The 27,246-nt window shown below is 45.2% G+C and overlaps 1 protein-coding gene across 3 annotated transcripts in view; it reads left to right on the top strand.

Annotated features, from left to right (window-relative positions):
* Positions 1–27,246, top strand: part of epha4b (eph receptor A4b) — a 95,001-nt gene that overhangs the window by 55,529 nt on the left and 12,226 nt on the right. For all 3 annotated transcript variants that reach the window (XM_069684091.1, XM_069684090.1, XM_069684089.1), the window contains exons 10-14: positions 1,815–1,923; positions 16,109–16,176; positions 16,813–16,938; positions 17,123–17,308; positions 27,004–27,065. In XM_069684091.1, the coding sequence (XP_069540192.1) occupies positions 1,815–1,923; positions 16,109–16,176; positions 16,813–16,938; positions 17,123–17,308; positions 27,004–27,065 (551 nt within the window). The remainder of the gene's footprint in view (positions 1–1,814; positions 1,924–16,108; positions 16,177–16,812; positions 16,939–17,122; positions 17,309–27,003; positions 27,066–27,246) is intronic.

Genomic DNA, 27,246 nt, shown 5'->3' with positions numbered 1-27,246 from the left:
GTTGCTCCAGCAACAGCGTTTTTTTTGTTTCCCCATTGGTGGGGACACTTTGTACAGGGCTGTCTACAGGTTGTCCCCGAGGACATTTGGAGCCGCAGACCTTTGATTTCCTGTATTCTGGTGTGTTTCTATGCACCAATTTGTGGTGGAAGTGTCTTTATTTATGTAAAGGAGGAACACAAGGTTACTTGATTAATTGAAAAGAATAAATACATGGTACTATTGCATTAAGTTGACATTGTAGCTAGATTTAAGCAGCCAGTACTCACAGGCATTTTATTTAATGTTACCGATGCACAAATCAAATGAGACCGAGAGAATTCCGTTTACTGCCTTCAACTCCTCTCCCTGCCTCCTGCAGGAACTGAACCTTCCAACAAGTAACAATTAGGGGACTACTTTTTCATCAGTGCAACTCACACAAAGCAGTTTAAACTCTAAACCAAAATATAAGGCTTCATTATTTGCATCTTTTTAATCAAGGACCTGTGGGTCTTTTTCAAAACCATCCTAAAGCCCTGAACACTTTCTTTACATGCTAATCGGAGTCCCTACCGCCAGTACTCATGTCTGCGCCCTTGAGCACCAGGGTTTTCCTTTACTGCTTAAATTACTGACATTTCTAAACGTGTTCTTTACTTAAACTTTAAAGAGAAGAGCAGCAGACACAAAAGAGAAATCTATGCCGGGTTCGATCCCCGGCCTCTCAAACAGCCCTGGGCCTCATCGTTCTGTGTCTCTGTCATGATGTTTTCTCGCTCCCCGTCACTCGTCCTCCTCTTTGTTTGCTGTCATCCACTCTCATTATCGCTTCATTAAGAGCCCCGGGATTTTCTGCTTTAGAGGCCCCATAATGTGCTCTTCAAAGTGAACATTGATCCCCGGACAGGCAGGCGGAGGGGGATAAATCAGTTAATGTATAGCACTGTGCTATAGATTATACAACAGGAACACATTAGCCTACTAATCGTTCAATAATCAATAAAAATAATACAAAGCTGGGTTTCTATTCATGTAAAATATGTAGATAAAAATCTGCTTGCAACATGTTTCGTCTCACTTGTGTATAGAGACGTCTTTGAGCCTTCAAACAGCCGGTTCACATTCAAGTTCAGAGCTGTAAAACACAGCGCCCTGTCCCAATCATATCAAGGTTATCTAATCAGATCAATCCTATTGATTGGTAAAGAAGGGTGTGTATGTGTGCGCCAGTAAATGTAATAGGAGATCAATGCTTATCTGAGCCTGCCTGGGGGCATTCATTTGCCTCCCCGACACACACATACTCTATATTTCCACACACACACACGCAGACACGCGCGCCCGCTCATGCTTAGCTAAGCCAGATAAATGGGGTATTTGTTTTGAGTAATGGCTCGATTGGTGTGGCGTAAAAATCGATGCATCTTTGCAGAAAGTTCTCGGCGGCAGCCTTGTTATGTGCAATGTTAACATATCCATTTGGACAGCGCGGCCAAATGGGAATGGCTTTCACGTCCACTCTCATCCCCTCATAGGCGATGCAGAGAGGGAGAGCGCTTTTCATCAAGGACCTTACTTACTATTCAATCCACCTCCCTCTCTCTCTTTTACTCATTTGCCGCGCTCTCTTTTCCCCTCTCCTTCAACCTCTGTCTTTTATCTCCTTTCTATTGCGATCATATTTCATTCTCTCTCCCTCCACACTCACCTTGCTGTCTTTTCCACTCCTTTCCTCATTTAGTCTTTTCTGCTCTCACTTTCCCTGCTGCAGAAACCCTCCTCCTTTGTGCTGTTGTGTATTTAATCTTCTGTTTTCTTTGTCTCCTATTTAGATGTTTTTGCTATCGGGGACCCTAACCAGTCCACCATTCTGGCCGTGTCCATCGCTGGGGGAATCGTCCTCCTCATCTTCCTGGTTACCTGCTTCGTTGTCAGCGGAAGGTAAAGACACGCTACGGTTTTCTAAGCATCATCAGTATGAGCTGTACGAACCACAGGGTGAGTCAGAGCGCACAGGTGCAGAGGTCAGGTGTAGTGTAGGTCTATCAGTCCCTCCAGGGGTTCTCCTGCGGGCGTTGCAGCTGAATTCGCAGCAGCTTTTTAAACAAAAATTGAAATGCAAGTTGTGATGTTTTGAGGCTTTTTTTCTGTGTTACACATGACACATCATCTGTGAGCGACCGGGACAAACAGTTCCAATAAAGCCATCTGTTATCTGAGCGATCTCAGCGAGACGTCACTTGCGGTCCATTTCTGTGACATAGTACCAAATGAATGTGCAAAATCTGAATACGATTTTTATATAAGTGGATGGCAACTGTTTTCAACCAGAAAAATGGATAAACAATCCCCAGAAGACATCGGGCACTGGATCTATTATAATGGATTCACTATATAGAGTCTCTGAAAAGACACTGTAGTTCAAGGCTGTTTCTGAAAGAGAAACAATCGCTCTCATGGGAACGTCTCAGCCGTCTGCTTCACATCACAAAGGAAACAATCCTCTATTCAGTCCCTGAAGGACTTTGTGGGCTTTTTCTGTGAATGCTGCGGCCGAAAATGCCTTTTTTAAAAAGTTGCAATGCAAGTTTGCGATGTTGTGAGGCTTTTTTCCGTGTAACATTACACATCCACGGTGAGCGACCGGGACAAACGCTCTAATAAAGCCATATGTTGGCTGACGGAGCCGTTTGTCTTCTGACATCACTTCCTGTCGATTTTCATGTCAAGATGCCAAATAAAATGTGCAAATACTGAATGAAGTCAGCAGCTATGAAATGGTCCCTTTGCACTGCACGTGCACATTCAATACTATTCATATGTACTCAGGAGAAGCTACAAATGATGTATTACATTTATGATCTATAATTACTATCTCACTGAACAGTGAACACACCCATCAGAAACACAGCCTCTGGTTGGTGGAGAGTAAAGAACACACAATCTGATTGGTCAGAACACACGGCATCAGGAAGCGGCTGAGTGAGTTTGGTGACGCAAATGACTTCACGCGGACGAGAAAATAGGATCATTGGTCGAATTTGTGCAAAAGTTGCAGCAATTGGCCAAAATTGCAAGTTTGAAAAACAAAAGTTTGTATAAATTTGCGGGTCGAAACACGAGAAGTTCATGAGGCGACAGTCTACTGTGCAGCGTTTCAAAGGTAACAAAGACACAATAAACAACACCCTCTGATGTTTGTAGCACATTGCAGACTTTAGGGGATTCATATTTAGAATAGTGAGTGAGTTTAGTGACGTTCATGACATCATAAGTGGGTGAAAGAGGATGATTGGTCTAATATGAGGATGCAGTGATTGAAAGGTAAGCACTGGGATTGGTTGAATCTGAATGTATTGTTGCAATCAAGACTTCCTGTAGGGATAGTTTACATTCCATACATGTGTACCTGTGCACAAACACAAGCGTTAACACACATGAGCAGAATCTTCCACTTCATATCTCTGTGAGGGATTACATGTGTGTTAGTGTGGCACAAGCAGCCCGTCCAACTTTGACATTTCTCCTGCAGCCGAAGCCGAACTAAAGGCTGTTATTCTGCGTGTGAAGAGCACAGGCTCTCTGTGATCGCTCTCTTTGAAGGTTAGGCTGCTGTTAATGCTCCGTCTCAAAGAAGGCCAAAGAGGAGAGCAAGATGAGAGGAAGTGGGGGAAATAAAAGAATGCAGATTATAGTGAGGAGCGAGAAGATGAAAGGATGGGAGTAAGGAGAGGGCTCTTTGGACGGAGAAGAAAGGAAGAGGAGAGGAAAGGAAAGGAGAGGACGGGAGAGGAAAGGAGAGGAAAGGAAAGGAAAGTAGGGGACGGGAGAGGAAGGAAAGGATAGAAAAAGAAAGGGAAGGAGAGGAGAACAGAGGAGAGGAAGGAAAGAGGAGGAAAGGAAAGGAGAGGAGAGGAGAGGAAAGGAAAGTAGGGGATGGGAGAGGAAGGAGAGGATGTAAAAGGAAAGGAAGGAAAGGATAGAATAAGAAAGGGAAGGAGAGGAAAACAGAGGAGAGGAAGGAAAGGAGAGGAGGGGACTGGAGAGGAAAGAGGAGGAAAGGAAAGGAAAGGAGAGGAGGGGACAGGAGAGGAAAGAGGAGGAAAGGAAAGGAGAGGAGAGGAGGGGACGGGAAAGGAAAGGAAGGGAAGGGAAAGTAAAGGAGGGGACATGAAAGAAAAGGAGAGGATAGGAAAGGAAAGGAGAGGAGAGGAGAGGAAGGAGAGGATAGAAAAAGAAAGGGAAGGAGAGGAAAGGAAAGGAAAGGAGAACAGGCGAGAGGAAGTAAAGGAGAGGAGGGGACAGGAGAGGAAAGAAGAGGATAGGAAAGGAAAGGAGAAGACAGGAAAGGGAATGAGAGGATAGTAAAGGAGAACAGAGGAGATGAAAGGAAAGGAGAGGAGGGGACAGGATAGGGAAAGGAGAGGATAGGAAAGGAAAGGAGAGGAGGGGACAGGAGAGGAAACGAAACGAAAGGAGAATACAGGAAAGGGAACGAGAGGATAGTAAAGGAGAACAGAGGAGAGGAAAGGAAAGGAGAAGAGGGGACAGGATAGGAAAGGAGAGGATAGGAAAGGAAAGGAGAGGAGGGGACAGGAGAGGAAATGAAAGAAAAGGAGAAGACAGGAAAGGGAACGAGAGGATAGTAAAGGAGAACAGAGGAGAGGAGAGGAAAGGAGAAGAGAGAAAGGGATGACAGGCGTCTGTGATTTACCGTGCCTGTAACTAAATGTTTATCCTCCATGAGCTCCGACTAGATTAGCCACGTTAAGAACAACACACACACGCACACACGCAAACACGCACACACTAATGTACACACAGTAAAAACATTAGTATTGATTCAGGTGATTGCTTATCAGGCTGAGTGCTCTATTCACTATTGATGAGGAGGGATGTAATCAGCGGAGACTGTCCTGTGATGCACACACACACACGCACACACACACACGCAGGGGAACACACCAACCTTATTTTAATCAGAGGGGAATTATGAGGTTGTGCTTGTAAGAAGCAAAACAACCTGTTAAACGTAGCACGCTATGAACACACATGATGACACAAACACACTCAACTAATCAGGTTTCACAGGCCGGGGAGGCGTTAACAAGGTTTTACAGAGGGGTCGATGCGCTGCCATCAGTTCCACGTCTCTCTCTCTCTCTTCCTCTTCCTCTCAGTGCGTCTCTATCGGTCTCTCCTTTAGAGGTGGGGACACTCGGGAGGAAGTAGTGTTGATTGCTGCTTTCTGTTAAACAACATCTGTGCATCCGTCAAAATGCGTGTGCGTGTGTTAATAAGCGGTTTGTAAGTGAGGAGTGAGGAGTGAGGCGAGGATCAAAGCTGCATCACTAGAGAGAAAAACAGGGGATAAGAGAGAGGAAGGAGGAGCTCAGGGGGCGAGAGGGATGGACAGAAGCGAGGTAAAAGGAGAGACACAGGTGGAGGATAAAATGAGATCACATTAGATAGGCAGCGAGAGTGACAAGATGGGGGTTGTGGGATGTACATCTGAAATATGCTCACGCCACTAGAGAACTGCATTTTGAGATGATGTGAAAGAGAAGGTGATAGAGAGGAGGAAGAGGAGGAGGGGGGGGCTTGCGAGAGATGGAGAGAAAAGGAGATTGATAGAGGGAGGAGGAGAGCCAGGAGCACAAAAGGGGAAGAAGGGAGCAGAAAGATGAAAAGGTAGATTAGAGGAGGAGGAGGAGGAGGAGGCAGGGAAGGGGAGATGATGGCAGGGCGATTGCACTGTTAGGTGCAATAGGAGAGTCATACTTCAGCTTCTGGAGGCACTGAGAGTATCTAAGAAAATAAGGGAAGGTCGCCACCTCCTCCTTTTCATCCGTCTTATCTGCCAATCAGTCCGTTCGGCTGCCGCTCCTGCTGCTCTCCTCTGGCTCTCCAGCTTTCATTTCCCGCTCCGCTCCTGAAATTTACATTTGGAGGAGCCCTCTCCGTAATGTATCGAGAATGGGACGTATTTGCTGAGAGTGAGCCGCTCAGTGTGGACGGTGATTAAATTGGAATTGAAATTGACACTGAGGGTTGAAATGATTTCCCACCAGACGTTTGAAAGGTCCCTTTTTTTTCCTCCCTAAATGCCAGCTGTTTAAATCATTTCCCCAATAATCACCGGATAGAAGAGCTGGAGAGACTTTTTTCCTTGTCTTACACTTTGTATCTACAATCGTGACCGCGTTTTGAACACCCTGATAGCAGCTTTTTTTTATCACTGAACTATAAAATAACTGCACGCCCATACAGTCTCTCTCTGCCTCCGCTCACACAGAGGCACACACACACTCCCAGCAGCCTTTGCTGGCAGGGTACTGAACAGCTACGCCTCATAAACGGGCTGATTTGCAGGCCGTTCTGTTCTGTCCTGTTCTCGTTTAATAAAGTGCTGTTATGCTATTGTTACCGCAGGAGGGAAAACATGAAAAAATGTCGAAAGCTCCTCAGACGCAGCACGCCGCTGACAAATCACACCAGTTATTGCCGCGCGCGTGCCGTTATTGCTCGGCGAGAGCGTGCGCGCGGGTGCGTGTTTGTGTGTGAAGTTGGTGCTTTTGTTCTCCTGAGGGTGCTTTGGCAGGCAGGCAGGTGCGAGCGATGGGAAGCTAGCGAGCGACTGGCATAGCCGTGGATTCAGCAGATGGCCTTTCACTCAAAAAACTCTGAGCTTTCTCTCACTCCTTGTTAAACAGCTCCTGCCTCCCAGCATCTGTGTGTGTGTGTGCGTGCGTGCGTGCGTGTTGTCTGCAGTCTAATGATTCTCCAGTCTTACAGCCATCTCCTTCTCAGAATAACCGCAGGCTTTGGTTATGTGCCAGACTCCCGTGTGCTTTTCTATGTTCATGTTCTTACTGTGGGAGTTTTGGTGAGAAGTCAGCGTGAAGTTGTTCCATCCATGTGAGGCCTGTTTTGTTGTTTAAACGCCGTCTCATCTGTTGTGTATCTCAGAGCCGGCCTGTATGGAGTACATCTGCTGTCAGAGCTGGAGATATTCAGCGGGGAGTCGAGAGCGGCAATCTGTTAAAGAAAATGTCAGAATAATAACTGATTCATTTGATCCTTATTGCAGAACAAGATGTACAGATTTCTCGCACATTAAAAGATTAAGAGATCTGTTGATGGCTCACTTTTTATCCACAACAAAAAGAAGACACAACTTTCTTTCCAGATGCTGTGCGTACTTTTCTCTTGAGAGAAAAACAACCTTTTTCTAAAGGGAGTTTTGAATAACAAAGAGTAAAAGGCCCAGAGAGAGCGACACGCAGTCGAGTGAGATGTCATTAACGCGGCTAATTCTAGCAGAAAGACGTCTCCGTCTCGCTAATAGAGAGTGGTAACAGCTCTACCTTTCCGACACAATAGCACGTCCTGTTGATGTGTGCGTGTTTGCGCGAGTAAGCTCTTCTACCTCCGCAGCATCTGTTATGCAGCCCAGGGTTATTCTTAAAAACTTAATGACACAAATGAGGAGAGGGAGGATGAGAAAAAAAAAAGGGGGTAGGGGAGAAGCATGCAGCTGGTGAAAACACGCTGTGGAGTGAGGAGTTAAGAGGTAGTGAGAGAAAGAGGCTTGCGAGAAACTGAAGAACACTAATTGAGGGTAAAAAAGCTGGAAAATATTTGGGTGTGTGTGCGTGCTTGTTTGGATTTCAAAGGAGATGTGAGAAAGTGGAATGAAAAGACTTAAAGGAAGGGCTTTTTAGCTCCGTTAGGAACAGCAAAAATAGCAAAAAACAGGAACATAGGCATAAATAAAAGACCATGTTTGCCAAATGTTGCTTATGGTGAATTCGGTGGAGTTAGAGCAACACCACCCACAGGGAAGGGCTGCACTGGCTGGTTGTTGTTTGTTAGATAATGGCTCTTATAACGATCTCGCTTCCAGGAGATTCTGTGTAAACCAATCTGCCAGAATGAGAAGGTGTGTGCGCGCGCACGCGACGAAATGATGTGCGTTTAATGTCATTAGACAGATTTGTATACGCGCTCCTCGGATGCTGATGCTTTCAATTAATGCGGCTGAGCTGAAGGGCGCAGCAGAATTCAGCCTCGTCTGCAGAAAAAAACCTCGAAAGTAGCTCGCAAACAAGTGCAATAATAGCAGCCAGTGCCGCAGGTGCAAAACCCGTTCACACAGGCTGTATGCAAATGAGCAGATGTTGCAGTGGGCTTGATCAAATGTCCTATAAACATCAGACAAATTTAAGGGGTTTAAAATTTGTGGTGCATTTTAGTAGATTTGTGTACACACACACACACATGCACGCACACACAGGCGTGTTCGCATTACGTTCCTGACCTAATCAAGCTGTGTCGGTGCAGTAGCATCATTAAGGGAATTAGCTTCACACTGATCTGTTAGCAAATATAAAGACACACTTCACTTAATGATACTGATGACACGCTCCTCTGCTTCTTCCATCCTCTCATATCTGACCTTTTCACCAGGTTGTTCAAAAAAGCGCAACGTTACACCAATTACAGCTCGCCGCCTCCTTTCCTTTCCTGCCCTCCTTCTCTCCTCTCCTTTCATTACCACTCTCTTTAATGAGCAGAATGAAATGTTTCCAAACAGGGTGTTAATGAAACATAGACAGATTTATTAGTCATAACTCTTCAGCTAATCATTTCCCCCTTCCTAATAATTAGCCGGAGCTGAGTAAATCTTTTTGCACTGCGGTCAGAGAGTGCTGAGCCGGTGCCACGCGCTGCCAAGACGGAGAGAGAGAGGGAGAAGAAGAAGAAGAAACCTTACTCATTTGTGTTCCTGAACGCGCTCTGTTACATCACCCGGCCTTTTTCGTTTTGCCAGAATGTGTTTTATTTTATGTCGTGCTGCTTTGACTCTTAATTAATTACCCACAATCAGTTTTGATGAACCTCACAGTTTATTAGCGAATGTGTTTTGTTCTCCTGGTTGGTGAACGAGGCTTAATTTAACTGTGAAATAATAAGAGGGAATTTAATCCATTGATTTCTCTACAAGTAATTATTTTTTATTTAATAGCTTGATATTAAATGGAATCACCATTATCATGAGTAACGATGGGAGCAGATACACACAGCAGGGTGTGTGTGCGATAGAGGGTATAGGATAGATGTGTCATTTCATCGTGTCATGCCGGAGGGGTGACTAATGATTTTCTGATTTCATTTTTCAGCTCGTTCTGATTAGCAGTGGGAAAATAATGCAGGAAGGAGGGACAGGAAATGAAAGAGGGGAGGACAGAGAAGGGATGGAGGAAGAGGAAAGGAAACATAGTCCGCTCGTGTCTGAACGATCCCCTCTGACTCTTCCTTGTCTCGCAGTGTATCAATTTCTGCTCCCGTCTCTCAGCCGGCAGCGGGGCCTCTAATCCAATAAAAGCCGGTCGGTCATATAAAACAAACCGGGTGATACCGCGCGGCTCAATCTGCACACACTTTATTAGCTTTCTTCACGTTTCAGGTTTACATTAGTCCAAGGTTATTCACTCTGTCGCTCCATTATGTCTCCGCTCGTCACCAGGGCATCATCGTCCACAAACATACTGTCTTTGGTCACTTCCTTTTGCCTCACTTTGTTTCAAGGTTATTCCACCATCAATATTTACCACACTCTCCTCCTGCAGTGCATAATCAGGCTCTTCATCCTGTCCTGCCAAAGATTCCTCCTGTTTGATCTCCTCTTTGCACCCCGCTTCTTTTCTGTCACTGTGTGTTCTCTCTATTTCGTCCACACTCCCTCAATTCCTCTGCTTCACACCCTCCCACCCTCCTTATGTTTTTCTTTCTTTTTCCTTCTCCCTGTTTTTCCTCTCTAGCGGCTCAGCAGAAACTTTTGGCTGTTAAGGCGTTAAATGAAGCGACAAACCTCCAGGGCCAAAAACGAAGCCATTGCAGAGGAGCAAGAAACTGCAGTTCCAAAAATGGCCACCTGGGGCTGGCTCCAAAAGCGAGTAAATCCCCATAGAGCCCCATGTTAAAATGAAAACTCATAGACTATAAAAAGACAGACGACACGACAGCTCCTTAAAATCGAAGCCAAACCCTCTCTAGCGCCCCCTGCTGACTGGCTGCAGTATAGGTCATAAAGCCTGCCTCCTCCATGATAACAGATGGGACATGAGAACTATAAACTAACTAACTATAAAATCTAAATACATGACAAATAAATGTTTCTCAAACATGGTTTCTGTCATTATAGTTAGTTCTTATCATGCTGATTTACGTCCTGGTTTAGTTATAATGAGTTATTTGATGCTGTAAAAAGGATGATTGACAGCTCTGTTGACAAATCCGGCTCCTGCAGCCGATCTGTTCCTGATTAGCAGATACGCCGACATGCGGGATCTTTGCAGTTTTTTTCCCAGTAAGCTAAGTGAGTGTTTTGGTTAGCAGATGTGGCTACGTCGGCTCCACCCGCCGGTCTCTACTGTGCAGCTCTGGCTCCAAATGATGCCACCATTGCATGTTGGCAGTGCCCGTCTCTCTTCTAAATATAAACACGACGGCAACAGCAAAAAGGCAAACCTCAGTGCTATAAAATGGTCATCAGTGGCTGACATCAGTGCGACACCTAAATACAGTCCATCTTTAAATACATGAAATCAGAGAATACAGTGGCGTTTGTGAGAGATGTTTCCCTTAATTTCACAGAGTGCTGCTGAGCTTTAGCAGCCCTCGGAAACCACAGCAGAATCACTGAACGCTGCTTCTAATAATCAGAAGAAGAACAAATAAGCGAGGCTCGGTGCACTACACGTTATCTCTGCCTCTATTTAGCCTGGAGTGAGAATGAGGGAGGAATTGAAGCAGCAGAAGAGCTTGAGGCTAATAGACCAGTAAATGAAGACTTGGCATAATGGAAACAATATCAGAAGACGGAGGCAGCCATCTTTGTTGCACATTTTGTAAAAACCTTTAAGAAGATTGTACAATCAGGCTGGCTCACAGTGCGACTCCAGACGGACGTCTTTCAATCTGACTTGCCATTAGACGACTATGTAGCTGCTTTCTTTAGCTAGATTCAAGAGTTAGCCTCTTGCTAACAATACTCTGTGCTTAAACGCTAACGTGCAACAATTTATTCACTATTTTGAGGGCCTGACTCTCATGTCATGTTGCACTATATAAAGGACAAGTTATCACCTGACAGAAAGAGCGCGGGTTCATGTGAGCTGACTCGATGTGCTCTGCCGGCGTCAGATGGTCTGAAAACTGCAAACTGTCTCGTGTTCGCCGTGTGATGGACTGGCAACCTGCCCGAGTTGTTTTCTTGTTAATGCTCGCTGGGAGAGAATCCAGCTCTATTGGCTTAAAAGAATATGATATGAAGACTTTATGGTTCATTTAATTCCCTCTTTACACTCAGGCTGCATTAGCTCTACCGCTGTCTGGCCTCTTCATGGTTTAGTCTGCTCCTCTTCTCTCTCGCCCGTAATCAGGACGAGTCCTGCAGCCACCGCGCTGACTGACACTCTCCTCTTTGTCATCTGCTCTTAATCTGTCCATCAACTCTCTCGTCCTCTCTCTTATTACGGGGGAGATATGAGCTGCATGTTGTGATCTGACGTCTTCTTCCTTGCCTTCCTTTGAGCTCTCTTTCTAGTTTTCTCTTCTTTACATGCCCTCTTTTTCTTTCTGTATGTTAACCTTCAAGTCTCTCTCCCGATGGCTGCCTCCCCTTTTCTCTCCGCGCTCTCCCCCTCCGTCTGATTGCTTGTTAGTTGGTATGCAGGCTTGGACCCCCATTGTGTGTTCTTGCCTGTCAGCACTCTCTTTTTCCATCTCCCTCTCCACCTCTCTCTCGTTTCCCTTCTTCCCACCTCTTAGCGTCCACTCTTTCTATCAAGAAACAGCACAAAGAGAGGGAGAGCAGAGGACAGGGCCTGTTGGGAGAGGATAAATGGATGGAAACATGAGGTAGAAAAAAATAAAGAGGATATGGGTTATTTGACAAGGGAATGTTTTACTTAAAGGAAGAATTAGGAAGGTATAACACCCGAGAGAGATAAAGGAAGGGAGAGAGAGGAGAGGAAGGAGAATGGGGGAGGGGCTACGGCGACAATAATATATGGATGGAGTTCTGTGAAGGTGGAAGCTCGCTAGCAGAATGAAAAATGGGTCTCGAGTGACAGAGTATTATATTAAAAAGTAAATTGATATGCAAATGTGGAGTGTGTGGCTTTGGAGGACAGGGATAGCCTGTTGTCCTCGCTGAAGTGGAACAGAGAGAGGCAGAGAGAAAGGTGAGAGCTCGGGTGTGATAGCAATATCGCACTCCATTAAAGTGTGTGTTTTTGCGTGATTGGTGCAGGTGTGTGTGCTTTAAATCTGCATGAATATACAGCTGTGTGTGTGTGTGTGTGGGATGAAACAGAGTCTAGTGCGATTGGACGGCAGCTAAATGGAACAATGATTCCTCCCACAGTGACAGATAGTGCTAACTTCACACTGCAGTACAGCGGCGTAAAGAAGCAGCCGGTGGCGGTGCAGGAGGACGACTGGATCTCATTACAAAGTCTGTTCAGCTCAAGAGGCCGGGGATGCTCATGTGGCAGCCAAATCAATAGCACACAACTACCAACTCAACAAGACTCTGTGGTGACTAGCTGCACAAAGCTGAAGCAAGTTTGTGTAAATATAAATACAATCAGAAAACAATCATTGGATGAGCCAAATCCAAAACCATATCTCCTTTAATATATGTATGTACTTTACTGTGCAGTTGGTGTACAAAGCATCAGGCAGATTAACCCCCGAATGTTGTTAGACAAAGGCTAAAAAAAAGGCTTTAACCACTTAAGAGTGTCCTACATATAAACAAACATGTCAGTTTAAGTGTCCGCTGTATGTTAGTGTTGTGTCACTGCTTCACACTGACGTCAGACAGCCCTTTCCCTCAGCACTATGTCTCACTCTGGCCCTGTATACCTACGCATGCAGCGCACCGTATCAGATCAACTGTTTGGGTCGGCGGTTTGTAGAAGAGACAACAAACAAAGAGAATAGAATATAATGGAAACGACGACATGCCGATCAAGATGCAAACTAGAGGATATATACAGCTATCTAATATACGTAGTACACTTACTATTGATTGTGTATTGGCAAAAATCTGGTGATACAATATGTATCACAATTCAGGGGTTAAGATTCAATATATTGGGATAAACTGGGGGAGCACGGGGATATATTACGATATGAAGAAGATTTTGTACATTTACATATATAATTAAATAAACAAGTAGTTTACAGTTAGCCGTGAGCTGTACATCATCAGAACTGTGTCCTGCTAAGTGCGCTCTGAGATTGGTTGTGTTAGTATTTGATCTTGTTGCGGCACATGTTGCAGACAGCATGGCTCTTGTCTAACTCCTTGGTGCCGTCTTTGTTGTAAAAGCCAAAATGAGCCCACACATCAGGTCTGTACGCCGTGGGAGATGATCTAACTCTTCCGGATTCACCTATCGGTGGTAGTGTTTGCTAATGCTAGCGGTACGCTAGGGATGTGGGCCAAACTTTTTCCTGTCTTAGTTGATGTTGTGACTTTGGAGCGTTAGAGTCAAATGGCTGAACTGCCATCCGGCGGTCGGGGTTTAAACAGCACAACACAAAATGAACCACGACCTTTGAGAATCGATACAGTATCACATACCCCATACAACCCAACTTCAAAAATCTGTACTATCCCTTTAAGACGTCATGTTAATCAATCTTATTCTAACTTACATCAGGAGCTTTGAGTGCCTGAACATAACCATAGAAATAACTCAAGCTTAAGACCACAGCAGTGGATATTGTAGGAACGCTACGCGATTTGAGATCAGCATATTAGTAGCAGAAGTATTGTTTCCAACAGAACATATTTGCTTTTGCATATTAGCTGTTCATTAACATATTTTTGTAGATAAAAGGCTGATTCTCAACACGTGTTCTGTAATTTTGGATACAGCAGCCTAATTGTTAAACATGGAATAAGTGCAAATGAGAATAATGCATGTCAATGAGTAATAGCCCTGTGACTATTTATTCCAGTCTGTTATATTTGCATTAATGCCACATGTTACCGCTCTCACATGCAACAACTGAACATTAAAGTGTTAATGTGGCTTCCGTTCGGTCCTCCTGAGTCCAGTTCTAGACTTTTCAGTAGATGAGTTGCAGGTCAGATGAACTTAGTGAAAGTATTAAATAAAATATCTGTTTCAAACACACACACACGCACACACAGACCCACAGCTGTCGGGGGGGAAACAAAAGCCACAGCCATGTCAGGTTTTGTGCCATGTTTAAGACTGCAGCGCTAATGATTCATGACACTTCTAACTGGAGAGGAGAAATGAGTCGCTCTATAATTACTATGGAAATGTGTTCATTTCCCATCAGACACACACACACACACACACACACACACACACACACACACACACACTCACTCACATATGCAGCCATGCACCCGTGGAGACACACACACACTAAGGCAGATACACAACCAGCAGTGATGGGGAAGTGTTTTGAACGTGTGTTTGCTGTGTGCAGAACATGCATGTGTGTGTGTGTGTGTGTGTGTGTGCGCGCGCTCCTGTGGGATTATCACAGTTGGAGCAGAGGTGTGACCCATGTCCCCCATTCCCCATATGTTCTAAACACATGCCCCAGAGCGCTGTGTGTGTGTGTGTGTGTGTGTGTGTGTCAGGGGGGTAATGATCGTCCCTTGGTGTTTGACTGGCTTGAGCCCAGCTGATAACCAGGTGGGGCCTAACTCCCCCCTTTATAGGCACATTAAGCCCCCTCCTCTTTATCCCCAAATACCAGCAACCAGTCTCTACCCTCATGAGTGAGTGTGTGTGTGTGTGTGTGTGTGTGTGTGTGTGTGTATTCCCAAGATAGCCTATTGATGTCTGGGTTTTGCCATGCATTCAGCTGTGTAAAATCAACACAAGGATTAAACACCAAATGACTTAGATTTACTGAGTCTGCTGAGACCCAACCTCTCTCTCATATTCACGCTCATGAGGCTTTACTGAGTTTCTTTTCCACTCTTTATTCCTCTATTTCATTAGTTTTGTTTGTTGTGTCTTCATCTAACTTCTTCTTTGTCTTTTCTTTATTACATTTCTGCTTTTTACTTCTGTCGGTCTCCACTCGGCTTTCTAAAATCGCACACGGTCTGTGCTGCTGATTCCCAGTCACTCTTGGCTCTAAGCCCGAATCAATGCAGCCTCATGATGGACAGACTGATTTCTGCTTTACCTGTAAAACAACAGAGAAGGATGGGCTTAAAAGGGGAAAAGGAAAAGGTTGTGCAGTATTTAAGTCGTATTGTCCTAAAATGTTTGTGCGGACAATCTCAGAGACAGCGTTTCGGAGGATGTTAGAGAATGAAGCTTAACGAAATGAACACCCCCAACATCCGACACACACACACACGCAGCATCCCCCCTCCGTGGGGTCTATAAAGCAGAATAAGTTTAACACTTCCTCACAGCTGGACGCCAGGATCCAGTTGATCAATTTGTCAATACTCTGTCTTGATCGTTGGACTGACCCGCGCCTCGGGGTGTGTGTGCGCAGGGGGGTCGGGAAAAGGGCACAGATGCATGTGTGTGTTTGCGTGTGCGACTGTGATATAAAGGGCAGTGGTAAAGCAGCCAGAGGGGCCTTACATGAGTTAAAAATAAGGGTGTTTATGCATAGTTTTGTGTCAATAGGGACATCAGCGAAACACACACTCTCACACACTCATTCACTCGACCTGAGGCGTAACAGCTCAGAGGGAAGCGTGGAATTGGCAGGTAGAATCAGACAAAAAGCAAAAAGGAGGAATAGAAATGTTTCTTTCCTCCAGGCTTGGCTGATACAGAGGAGTGGGAGTGCGGAGACAAAAGGAGGTATCATATACACAGCTGAGGGCTGCGCAGTGTAGCTCAGGATTTCCTGGAAGCACTGAGATTTAATATATAACACAAAAACACCTGAGTGCAATTCTGCACGCTCACCCGAGGAGTGTAGGATTTGCTATCTTCCTCAGACGTGCTGTAAAGCTCCATAGGTGTCTGTGTGATGGAGAGTATATAGGTTTGTATACAGGACGATAATCCAGCTGTGCTTTTATTGTCAGGCACTGCGGATACATCAAGGCCAAGCAGGACCCCGATGAGGAGAAGATGCAGTTCCAACATGGCCGAGGTAAAACACAAACATGTGTCTGCATGTTTGTTGCTGTTTCTGTTTGTTACCATTTAATGTGCCGAACATAAATTCAGAGCATGAACATACGTAGATTTGTTTTCGTCAAATTTGAAGGCGAGGAAGTTTATGAAAGCACCCACGCGAACTCGTCTTCAAACCAAACTTCAAACCCACAAACGGAGCTATCTGTCAACAAACATTCATACTGTATCACACCTCAAATGTACACTAAGAACTGAACCAGCTCGAGCTAAAGAGCGGCATGCATCCGTTCTGCATTAGTCTCCGACTTCGTTCGATCTCGGACGATAAAGGAAACCACATTGTTTCACACTTTGTTGCATAAATGTTTGCTGGCAGAGTAAAAGCTCCTTATGGGTTCCTGTTAAAATTCTGACTCATTTTAGCACCACAGCTCACAAAGTCGATGTGTATTTCATTATGTAAGAATTAGTAATGTCACTCAAACAGAGCGCCCACGCTCAAGCTCCCATCTAAACATGCATTTAACCTGCTTCAATACAATATTAATACTTTTGTAAAAGAAAGTGAGACGCTGCGAACGCTGGATGTTTGTCAGAACATTTAGTATTTATCTTTTTTATTTATCTCTCCTCTTCTCCGCTCATCCAGTGAAGCTTCCAGGCAGCAGGACCTACATCCATCCTCACACCTACGAAGACCCGAACCAGGCTGTCAGGGACTTTGCCAAAGAGATCGATGCTTCCAATATTCGCATAGAGAGAGTCATTGGAGCTGGTGAGTTGGCAGCAAAACAGCAGGAGAAGAAATTAAGAACTCAGAAAACTGTCAAACTTTCACTTAGTGGAATTTAAAGTACTTAATTCCTATAAAATGTATTTCTTTTGCTTATTTTAGATAATCTGAGGTCACACATGTTTTACAAACTCTTAGCTTTTCAACATGTCGTGTGCGTGTGTAGGAGAGTTTGGGGAGGTGTGCAGCGGTCGCCTGCGCGTGCAGGGGAAGAGGGAGATCTACGTGGCCATCAAGAGTCTGAAGGCGGGGTACTCGGACAAACAGAGGCGGGACTTCCTGTCTGAGGCGTCCATCATGGGACAGTTCGACCATCCCAACATCATCAGGCTGGAGGGGGTCGTCACGAGATGTGAGTGTTGAACAAAAACATCACTACATCATGTGTGTCTGGCTGTGTGTGTGTGTGTGTGACATACCTGTGTGACACACAGCAGACCTGTTGGTGATGTAGATAAGACTTGTTCCTGGATCAGATAAAAGCTCCATTACCATGGTAACACATTGATGACGCATGGCGGTGTGCACGTGAGCGCCGATTGTCCGCCTCTCAAACGTCCACTTGTTTGCTTCACATGATTGTGTGAGGCAATTAGAGTGAGCGTGTGTGTGCGCATGTGTGTTCATGGACACGGGTCTGGTTCAACAAGATGGCTGATTCGTTATCTCTGGGCCTCGCTCTCTCAATCACACTCTCTCTCTCTCTGTGTGTCCATCCATCCCTCTCTCGTCTCATATCCTTATCTCACGCTCCTGCTTTTTCACTCAGTCAGGGTCCATCTCATGCTCTCATCCAATCACTCCACAGTTCTCCCTCTTTTCCTCGTGCCCTTGTCTCCTTCAGTCAAACCCAGTCTCCCCCGTGCATCCTTTCTTCTCCCTGAGTCGGACAGATAGATTTGTAAACGCGTCTCTCTCCCACCACATTCAAGTACCAAAAAACCAGTAGCTCTCTGGCTTTGGCTGACTGTCTGTTGATGAAATCCACTGGAGCCCTTTGCTTGAACTGCCAGACCAACTTAGAGGAAAGACTAGAGCCTGCATACAGGAGTTGTGACTGAAATGGAAAGCTTGTTTAGCGTAAATGGTCCTAATAGTAAATGATTTTCTGTATATAAGTTACTTTCAATGCAGGAAAAGGTTTTTCTTTGTCTAAATAAAGCCATACATTTGATTTAAGATGTCATCCACTTCCTGCCTCCCTGTGTACTAAACAACAGTTCGGTTTCATTCGGCCTCCACTGGAATAAATCCAATAATTGATGTTGAGCATGTGGCGTAAGCCCGCATTATTCCACTTGAATAACAAAGCTTTCTGTTTGCTTAAACGATATCCAAAGTGGATAAATCAGAAAAAGAGCTTTTCTAACAACAACGAGATAAGGCTCGCCATCGGCTGTGAGCTTATAAGTTTAAGAACTCCCCGAGTGCCGCTTTAGCTTAGTCGGTAGAGCAGGCGAACCGTACAGAAGCAAAGGCTGGACTGAACTGCCCCCGGGATGGACTCCGACCCTCGGCCCTTTGGTGCATGTTGTTCGCCCTTCCTCTTTCCCATATTTCCTGCCACTCCTCTGCTGTCCTATCAAACAAAGGCAAAGGCCTGAAATAAGCTGTGTTAAAACAGGTGATAACGGAGAGCAAATGTCGGAGTTTAAACCGGGCGAATTCGATCCTGGAAAAAGCCACTGTCAATCAAAGATGGTGTTCTCTGTAATCAATAGAAGCAATAATATTTGAAATTGGCGCCATAGCCATGGAGAAAGTTGTACAATCAGTTTGTGGTTTCGCGTTCGCATTCTACATTCCTACAACACCCAGTGTGCATTGCGCCCCTCCCTCTGAAAGGAACGGCCCAGCGAGAGACGCTGGAGTGAAATACTACCATCTCACTGCTGGCAACGGCTCAGAGCGGTACAGAATCAGAAATACGACGAGAATATACCGGTGGATCATCTAAAAAAATCTTCAGGTCTGCAGTCTACATTTCAAACCTGACCATTTTAAACGAGACATGACATCGGAGGCGAGTGCCTAGATTGAGGAAGTGTAGCTTAGCGAGCTCCCTGGCCTCCGCCAGATGACGCGTTTTACATCGTCTGGTGGAGGTTTTCCAGGGCTCATTGGAGAAGTGGACAGCGTCCTACCATAATGGCATTAGCTGAGGTTGACAATTGGCGAACTGGTCCTTTAAGTAAAGAAATCTTTGTCTGTGAACATACATCCTTTTTGTTTTCAGTATGAGGCAGTTTAATGTGAATTCAGCCGTTTCTCTGTGTGAAGCTGATCCTGCTCCTCAGCGCCGCCGTTCTCCCCCTCTACCGGCCCGACACCTTGTTATGCAGATATTTGTCAGAGATCTACAGACGGGCAAAAGGAAGAGCGAGACAGTCGCTACAAAGGAACAGAATTGTAAACATGCAGGCAGACAAATAAACCTCCGTCCCCCCCCCCTCACTCTAACTCCCCCCTATCCCTCCTTCTGTCACAAACACACACACAAAGATCTTCAGTCCATCACACACCGGTGCTCAGCGGCACTTAGGCCGACAATAAAAGAGCAAATGCATATGCATAGGCTTTTATCATGAATATTAATAATTCATAAAGTTAATTGGATGTGTTTTTTAGCCTCATGAATATTCAGCAGCTCTCATATTAAGAATGAAACCGCACTGCGTTTCTTATTCATTGTCACTCTCCCTCTCTCTCCCTTATTGTCTATAATGCTGCATGTTAGCCGTGACCTTTGGTTAGCAGGAACGAGGCAGTTTGTAGAAGTGCTGCAGCAACAAACTAAATCAAGTGTTTTTTTTCTTTCACTCACTGACAGACAGACGTGTAATTATGGCACTTTCTTTTTGGCGGCACGCAAACTATTCTGCTTTAAACTACCGGAATAAATTCAAGAATTACTGCCAAATCCTTGAAATTTTGTTACCCGGGACAAAAGAGCTGACAGAGAAGTAGCTAAGTAGCAGAAAATTAGCTTGACAAGCAACTTACTTAAACATAATAAGGTGGTGTTTACTTTTCCGTACTCTATGAATATGAAATGATGTCTGTGCGTGTTGTTTTTGTGGCGCATGCCTGTAATGAGTGTCTCCTTTTACATGCGTGTCTTTGCGTCTCTCTCCTCACCTGTCTTCACGGCACATTGAGGAGCTGATAGAGCCCCTCAGAAACAAATCACACCAGCGGAGCAGTAATTTCACAGGTCACAGCCCAGGGTGCGCGTGTGTGTGCGAGCGAGGGGGTGAGAGTTGAGATGGGTCAATAATTCCTCCAGGCCTTTTTCTCAAGCACCAGCTGGTCCCTTCACAGCAGCCTCGGCCTAATCAGGCAGGCTGACCCTGACTGCTCAGGGCTCAGGTGTGCTGGATTGCTTTGTGGAGGTGTGTGTGGTAGTGAAATCAGCAGATGAAGGAGCGCTTTCGGTTGGAGTGCTGGAGTAATTGCTGCCGTCACAGGTCTGCTGCGGTTGTAAAGAAGTTATGGTGTTATTAAGCAGCAGTTGCCGCAGTAACAATATAAACAGCAGTCGTATTGATACTGTGGCAATACCCAAAGATTTAGTGAAGAGTAAGTGTAATGTCCTTGTACTAAAATGTGTCGGCTTGCTCTCTTTTTATGAATTCAATGAGAATATCCCTCACTCATCTGTTAAATATGAAGCTGGAGCTAGGCGACAATTAGCTTAGCTTAGCATAAAGACTGTGGCAGGGGGAAACAGCTGACCTTGTTGTTCAAAGGTTGAAAAACTACGTCACTGCTTCCTGCTATGACACAAATGTATCATACAATTAAACAAAACTAGAAATTGTCGTTTTAACAACTTTTGTTTTGTACAGATTAAAGAAACAAAACATGAGGTGTTAGCAAGTGAGCTTCAGAGGTAGTGGTAGGCAGTAAGCTAACCAGCTGCTGGATGTAGCTTTACTGTTAAAGGACAGACATAAGTGGTATCCTTTTCTTCATCCTAGTCATGGCATGAGAGCATATTTGGGCATAAATATCTCTTCTTCAGAGATTAAAACTGTAAAATAGAAGTGTTTTTTCCATTTCTTCAGAACATCCAGATATAAAAAACACAAAATATACATATGAAGAAAATATACATGAACAGTTTTTTGGCTAATATTTTTACAAATTTCAATAATAATCTGTATTTTTTCACATTCAGCCAGTCAGTATTCAACTCTACAGTTATTGCAGTAGTGAAAATTAAATGAAGATTGTATGTTAGCTTTTCACCCACTTATGTATGTTTTATGCTTAGACCTCTACTGCACAACTCTTTCTGTTCTACATTTGACAACGTGACATGGTTACGAGCAGCTGTGGCTCAGCGGTCGTCTCTCAGTCGGAAGGTTTGATCCCCGACTTCTACATGTCACATGTCGAAGTTTCCTTGGGCAAGACACTGAATTGCTCCCAAAGGCAAGAGCAAAGCGAGGGTCTCAATTGTCATATACGACATAAAAAATGTTCATACGTCAGAAGCTTTACAGTACAGTCACATGTCACAGTACAAACATGGACATGCGGTCATCATAATGCTGAATAATGGACTAACTGTCTAAGCTCTGTGGTGGAACAGTTCAGGAAGCAGGATTATGATAAATCGTATTAGTGTCCTAATTGATACTGCAGTTGTAGCAGTTGTGGTCATAGCAGTCGGGCTAATATAACCCAGTAAAAGCAGTAGTTTGGATCCGAGATGGTTGTGGTTGCACTAATGGTTGCAGTGGCTTTTATTTTAATTTGCACAGTTGTATGTTGTATTATGTGCACGAGGGCCTATTTCAGCTTTGTCTGCGTTTTCCTTGTTCATTCACTTGTGTGTGTGTGTGTGTGTGTGTGTGTGTGTGTGTGTGTGTTCACTCCGCTTAAAACCTCATAAGCCCTCAGCCCCTGCCGTGTGCCACTCTAATAACCTACTCTGCTGTCTGTCACCTGATTGTTGCTATTGTCATGCTAATTAGAGCTCCACATGCAGAAAAAGAGGAAAAAATAGATCTTTTTTTCTCTCTCTATCTGTCTCTCTTCACATCAGGAAAGTGCAGCAATCTGTCCCCCATCGCCTCCCTCCCTACCTCCCCCCTTCCATCTCCTTATCTCCCCTTCATCTCCCCCGTCCCTCATTTTATCCATCCGTCTTTTATGTGTTTTACAATCGCTGCAACAATCGGCTCATTTGGAAAACCCTCAATTACCGAGCTCCATCTCATCTGCCCACGTTGTGCACGCACACACACACACACAAACAAGCACACACACATAAAAAAGCAGCTCTACAAAGGTGCTGTTGAAAGTGGAAAAGCCACACATCTTTTCCAGCCGTCTTCTGTTTGAAGAAACTGGTGATTAGTTTTAACTGCGCGTCTTTGTGCGCCGAACAATAAGTGTTTCAATGTTTCCTGTCAGACTGTTTGAAATTATTCAGGGGTTTGAATGTGTATGCAGATCTGGAGATTGGACTCCCGAGACAAGCGAGGGAGAGGAGGAACCGGAGGGTGATGGAGAGACAAGGTGACGGGATTGAGGAGAGGAGGGTTGGGTAGGGAAAGGATGGATGAGAGAGAGGAAACAAGAGCGAGGAAATGAGGGAAGAGAGAACAAATGAGGGCAGCGGAGGGGGAAAGATGTGCGGGGAGATTTGAGGAGGAGAGGGGCGGATGGACGAGGAGAGGAGAGATGGAGAGGAGACAAACGTGAGGAAATGAGAGGAGAAGAGGGGAGGAGAGGTGAGGAGATAAGGTTATTGAGTTTCTGCGGCTCCGCCCCCCTCTGGACCCCTCACATGGAGCTTCCCAGAACACAGATCCGTCCTGTGTGTTAAAAGCATCGTATCACTTTGTTCAGAGGCTCAACATTAATCAATACAGCAGTTATTTCATTTACTCGTTTGTACGTCGGGCCGCCTCATTCAATAACGCGGTAATGCGGCCTACTGGCGCACACGCAGATAGCCGCTCATAATGCGATTGTGCAGATGTATACAGACTCTTATCACGTACGTTTAGGCCCACAGAAACAGCCTCTCATAATGCAATCTACCACATATACTGTACACACTTGATCCTCGCTTTATCCCGAGGCGATCCGAGACAACATTTTCTACTCTCACTTAATGAAGAGCTGCAAAAAGAGCAAAATCCTCACTGATCCATTCTATAGCACTCTCCACCTGGCAGAACGTCAATACCCAATCTGCGCACACACTCGTACACCGAGAGGTGTTTTCAGCTCCGCGATCCTCTGTGTTATTTTCCAAAGGCGATGAAAGGAAATAAATTCAAATGAATATGAACGTGATTAGTTAATTATGAGCTTTCAGGAGGAAATTGAGGAGTGATCGCGAACGTTTGGCGGAGAGGAGCTCCGCGACGAGTTTGGAGAGGCTCCGTCCTGATGGTGTGGGTGTGTGTTTGGATATGATGATGTCGCAACAAGAGGAAGTGAAAGGGATTCAATGATTCGTTGTGCGTGTGTGTGTGTGTGTGTGTGTGTGTTTGTGCGGCAGCTGACAAAAAGAGACGAAATGAGCTAATGTACAGTGCCCGCACGAGCACGGTCGCGAGCGGTGGGCTTTATTGGTTACCTCTGTTATCTTTCAGAGTTGCAGGGATAATACTGTATGGCAGGTGTCCAGATGATAGCTGCTGATATCAGTGTGTGTGTGTGTGTGTGTGCGTGTGTGTGTGTTAGTGAGCTCATACCAGGCTCACATGCTCCTCTAAGCCGACACAACAGGGTGAACGTGTTTCATTGTGCTTCTCTCTTGACCGCGTCTAACACTGTGAGCCTGAAGGTAATATGCCCCTTCACTGCTAACATACATGAGCTTACACACACACACACCAAACACACACACACACATGTAGCTGTAGCACATATAATTGGTTTTCAGAGGTAGGTTTATAGCTCCTTTTCAGTTCATGGCTGTGTACTTTGTAGGAACAGACATTGAGACGTGTGTATGTGCCAGTCTGTTCTGTATGAATACACACAGAACAACATTCACATTCATGGGGTCTGTTATATGAGACACAATTAAGCACACACACACACACACATACACACTTCTAGGTGGACAGAAAGCTGTGAGGAGTCAGACCTCCCGTCGTCTATCTGTCTCTGTGAACACACGCGCACACACACGTCCTAATCAGAGCTGAAATCAGGAGGTCATCATCGGGCAGTCTCTTCAGCTTGCTGTGCCCAGAAAGCAGCCCTCTCTCTCTCTCTCTCTGTCTCTCTTACACACACACACACAGGGCGAGCGACACACCGCACACAGCCCAGGCCCCGTGTGGAGATAAATGTGACCAGCAGTCCTCACCCCCAGCAGAAGAAAATCCAATTCTCTTTCACTTTTATCCCTGAGACTAATGTTACTGTCAAAGACGACACCACCACCAGAGACCAGGCCACTCTGTTTGTGTGTGTGTGTGTGTGTCTGTGTGTGTGTGTGTGTGTGTGTGTGTTTGCTGCAGTGAGATAGTGGATTCATTTAAGGTGATGTATTGCTGTCTTTACCTACAATCTCACTGTAGGGCTCAGTGGTGTTGTTCCTGCCTTTCCATGACAAGCTTGTGACCCCTCCTCCTCCTCCTGTCCTTCTCCCCTCCTCTTTCCTTTCCTCTCCTCCTTTCTCCTTCCCACCTCCACACCATCTTTCAACTCTTTCCTCCTTTTTTTCAACTGATGTTTTCCTTCATGCCCCTCAATGTTTTTGTTGTTTTCCTTTCTTTCCTTTCTTTTTGTCTTTCAATTCATATTTTTAAAGTTTGATGTTTAATTCAAAAAATCTTTATTGTCAACAGTTACAAGTTACGACCGAAGTCTGTCAAAATATGTGAATAATGACAGCGAACAAGACTTACTATGAATACTTCAAAGTAGTGATATTCAGTCCAAGACCTACGTGAAAGACAGAAAGAGACAGACAGACAGACAGACAGACAGACAGACAGAAAGAAAGAGACAGGCAGACAGAAAGAAAGAGACAGACAGACAGACAGACAGACAGAAAGAGACAGACAGGCAGACAGACAGACAGACAGAAAGAGACAGACAGGCAGACAGACAGACAGACAGAAAGAGACAGGCAGACAGACTGACAGACAGAAAGAGACAGACAGACAGAGACAGACCGACAGACAGACAGACAGAAAGAGACAGGCAGACAGACAGACAGACAGACAGACAGAAAGAAAGAGATGGACAGACAGACGGACAGAAAAAAGAAAGAAAGAGAGATGGACAGACAGACAGAAACAGACTGACAGACAGAAAGAAAGAGACAGACAGACAGAAACAGACACACAGAAAGAGACAGGCAGACAGAAACAGACTGACAGAAAGAGATGGACAGACAGACGGACAGAAAAAAGAAAGAAAGAGAGATGGACAGACAGACAGAAACAGACTGACAGACAGAAAGAAAGAAAGAGACAGGCAGACAGACAGACAGACACACAGAAAGAGACAGGCAGACAGACACACAGACAGAAAGAGATGGACAGACAGACAGAAACAGACTGACAGACGGACAGAAAGAAAGAAAGAGACAGGCAGACAGACAGACAGACAGAAAGAGATGGACAGACAGACAGAAACAGACTGACAGACAGAAAGAAAGAAAGAGACAGGCAGACAGACAGACAGACAGAAAGAGATGGACAGACAGACAGACGGAAAGAAACAAAGAAAAAAGAAAGAAAGAGAGATGGACAGACAGAAAGAAAGAGACGCATAGACAGACGGAAAGAAAGACAGACAGACAGACAGAAACAGACTGACAGACAGAAACAGACAGACAGAAACCGACAGACAGACAGACAGAAAGAAAGAGACAGGCAGACAGACAGAAAGAGACAGGCAGAAATGGTTAAACAGAAAGAAAGAAAGATGGACAGACAGAAAGAAAGAGACGCATAGACAGACGGAAAGACAGACAGACAGACAGACAAAAAGAAAAAAGAAAGAAAGATGGAACTGGTTAGAGAGAAAGAAAGGAAGACAGGAATAAAAACAGACAGACAGAAAGAAAGATGAATGATGGATCAGATGAATGAATGAAGGGGAAGGAAAATGAAGACAGGGCTGTAAGTCGGTTTTATGAAGTTTTTCTTTCTACTTTTTGCCTTTTTTCTGTGTTTTCTCAGAAACAAATCTATAAGACTCGATCTGTCTCTACCTCTGAAGTTTCTCTCGCTCTCTCTTTATCTCTCCCCCGGGTTTTTTCCCAGCATCCCTGAGGTCTGATTGGGGAAATGCGACCTATTCATCACCGCTGACATAGGCTGTGTGTTTACAAGCCATGCACACGCACACACGCACACACACACGCACACACACACACGCACACACACACAGAGTCATCATTTGTACTGCTCATTGCGTGTTTGTTTGTGATTGGCAAAGCTCGGCTGTAGGGGGTGGTGCCTGGAGAGACCCCTGTAAAACACACACGACTGCTGTTTTTGTGTGTGTGTGTGTGTGTGTGTGTGTGTGTGTGTGCGTGTGTCGTTGCAGGTACTTTGTTAATCATTTGTAAGCCTGACCAGATGCCATGCAGGGGACCATAGTGCATGGGGCCTGTCAGTCAAACACCCCTTCATCCCACAAACATGCACACACACACACACACACACACACACATACACACACACACTTGTGCAGGTGCAGGTGCACAGCGATCCAACCACAACCCCCCTCCCTCCCCCTGAGGCTGATTAGTATTCATGAGATCTCAGGAGGCCCCACACACACACACACACACACACACACACATATTCTGGTGGATTGGTCCATTCTAATTATCTCCTGGCGTTTATGGAGAGGGCTGATTAGAAGCTGTCAGTGTGACTGATGACGACATGCCATGTTATCCCCCAGAGAGAGGCAGCGAGACGGAGAGGAAGGCCGGTCACAGCTGCGGACTCCACCGCTTCTCTTCTGTCCTCGCCTCTTTATAGTCGGTGTCTTTATTCCTTGTAATTCTGCCCCCTCTAACAGCTGCCTTGTTATGTGCCTCCGTAGGTAAGCCAGTGATGATCATAACGGAGTTCATGGAAAACGGATCTCTGGACACTTTCCTCAAGGTGAGTCACAGCTGGAGGGAACACAGCGCTCACATTTCCTCCCAAGGTCAGGGCCGAGCAGTCTTTACGAAGGCCGCGTGGAGAAATGATGTCCCAGCTGTAAAGTGTTTGAAATAGAAGACTTCATTCCCCCAAATTGCTGTTCTTGAAGGCACATTCTTTTAAAAACTATATAAAAGCA

Source organism: Semicossyphus pulcher, unplaced genomic scaffold (assembly GCF_022749685.1).
Source record: "Semicossyphus pulcher isolate SPU_LCO1_2020_fin unplaced genomic scaffold, fSemPul1.0.p SCAF_7, whole genome shotgun sequence".
In the NCBI taxonomy this organism is placed as follows: domain Eukaryota; kingdom Metazoa; phylum Chordata; class Actinopteri; order Labriformes; family Labridae; genus Semicossyphus; species Semicossyphus pulcher.
The sequence above is the reverse complement of the archived record's forward strand: the minus strand, read 5'-3'. Positions and strand labels throughout refer to the sequence as shown.